At 52.2% G+C, this 1902-nt stretch overlaps 1 protein-coding gene across 1 annotated transcript in view; it reads right to left on the bottom strand.

Annotated features, from left to right (window-relative positions):
* LOC101861391 (testis-specific serine/threonine-protein kinase 3) overlaps positions 1-1902 on the bottom strand; it is a gene marked incomplete in the record, with an annotated part of 8583 nt that overhangs the window by 3634 nt on the left and 3047 nt on the right. Inside the window, 1 exon segment of the mRNA XM_013088082.2 lies at positions 1335-1548. Within this exon segment, the coding sequence (XP_012943536.1) occupies positions 1391-1548 (158 nt within the window).

Raw genomic sequence — 1902 nt, 5'->3', positions numbered from 1 at the left:
TGGTGGTGGTGGTTGTTGCGGTGGTTGTAGTTGTGGTGATGGTGTTTGTGGTGGTGGTTGTCGTGGTGGTTGTAGTAATTGTGATGGTGGTCGAGGTAGCCATGTTGATGGTGGTGGTGGTTGTAGTGTGGTGAAGGACGGTGGTGGTTGTAGTTGTGGTGAAGGATGGTGTTGGTTGCAGTTGTGGTGAAAGATGGTGGTGGTTGGGGTGGAAGTTGTGATGATGATGGTGGTTGTAGTTGTGGTAAAGGATGGTGGTGGTTGTAGTTGTGGTGAAGGATGGTGGTGGTTGTAGTTGTGGTGAAGGACGGCGGTGTTTGTAGTTGTGGTGAAGGATGGTGGTGGTTGTAGTTGTGGTGAAGGATGGTGGTGGTTCTAGTTGTGGTGAAGGATGGTGGTGGTTGTAGTTGCGGTGAAGGATGGTGGTGGTTGTAGTTGTGGTGAAGGATAGTGGTGGCTGGGGTGGAGGTTGTGATGATGATGGTGGTTGTAGTTGTGGTGAAGATGGTGATGGTTGAGGTTGTAGTTGTGGTGAAGGATGGTGGCGGTTGGGGTGGAGGTTGTGATTATGATGGTGGTTGTAGTCGTGGTGAAGGATGGTGGTGGCTGCAGTTGCGGTGAAGGATGGTGGTGGTTGTAGTTGTGGTGAAGGATGGTGGTGGTTGGGGTGGAGGTTGTGATGATGATGGTGGTTGTAGTTGCGGGGAAGGATGGTGGTGGTTGTGGTCGTGGTCGTGGTGAAGGATGGTGGTGGTTGTAGTTGCGATGAAGGATGGTGGTGGTTGTGGTCGTGGTGAAGGACGGTGGTGGTTGTAATTGTGGTGAAGGACGGTGGTGGTTGTAATTGTGGTGAAGGACGGCGGTGGTTGGGGTGGAGGTTGTGATGATGATGTTGGTTGTAGTTGTAGTTGTGGTGAAGGATGGTGGTGGTTGGGGTCGAGGTGAAGGACGGTGGTGGTTGTAGTTGTGGTGAAGGATGGTGGTGGTTCTAGTTGTGGTGAAGGATGGTGGTGGTTGAAGTTGTAGTTGTGATGAAGGATGGTGGTGGTTGGGGTCGAGGTGAAGGACGGTGGTGGTTGTAGTTGTGGTGAAGGATGGTGGTGGTTGTAGTTGCGGTGAAGGACGGTCGTGGTTGTAGTTGTGGTGAAGGATGGTGGTGGTTGGGGTGGAAGTTGTGATGGTGATGGTGGTTGTAGTTGTGGTGAAGATGGTGATGGTTGAGGTTGTAGTCGTGGTGAAGGATGGTGGTGGCTGTAGTTGCGGTGAAGGATGGTGGTGGTTGTGGTCCATGTGAAGGATGGTGGTGGTGTTTTGGATGGTCCAGGTCTACTCACAGCGGGCGAGTGGGCTGGTGCTGGCAGCGGCGGTGATGGGGGTGGGGGTCGCTGGTCTACTGGGCGGGCAGAGGGTTGGTAGAGGACTTCTCGGGGACAGTCTTCTCTCCTTTGTCTCTGGAGTGGTGGCGGTGGTGGTGGTGATGGTGATGGTGGTGGTGGTGGTGGCCATGGTGGTTGTGGTGGCCGTTCTTCCCTTCTGTGGCCAGCTCACCTGGTTGTTGGGCCACAATAAACATACACACGTTCAAACGGGGGGTGGGGGGAGGGGGGGGGGGTAAATTGGGTTGCATGTATGTGTACACCAGGTGTCTCCTGCTAGACGTGCCATGGGGAAAATACATATTTATTATCTGCTCACTTTGGTGCCATTGTATAGGCCAAGTGTATTTTTCCCATGGTGCGTCGAGCGAGAGACACCCTGTATTATACAATCTGTCCGTGTACCCCATAGAGGTTAAACATGATCATTAGAATCGAACCTTTTTTGTGTTCTTAAAAAAGGGGAGAGAGGGTTCTGAGCTACAAAGGATGGACAAAACTGGGATAGTCATGTAATATATATATA

This window comes from Aplysia californica, unplaced genomic scaffold, assembly GCF_000002075.1.
Source record: "Aplysia californica isolate F4 #8 unplaced genomic scaffold, AplCal3.0 scaffold00683, whole genome shotgun sequence".
NCBI classification, from domain to species: Eukaryota; Metazoa; Mollusca; class Gastropoda; order Aplysiida; family Aplysiidae; genus Aplysia; species Aplysia californica.
Note: the sequence above shows the minus strand (reverse complement) of the source record. Positions and strands in the feature narration are given on the sequence as shown.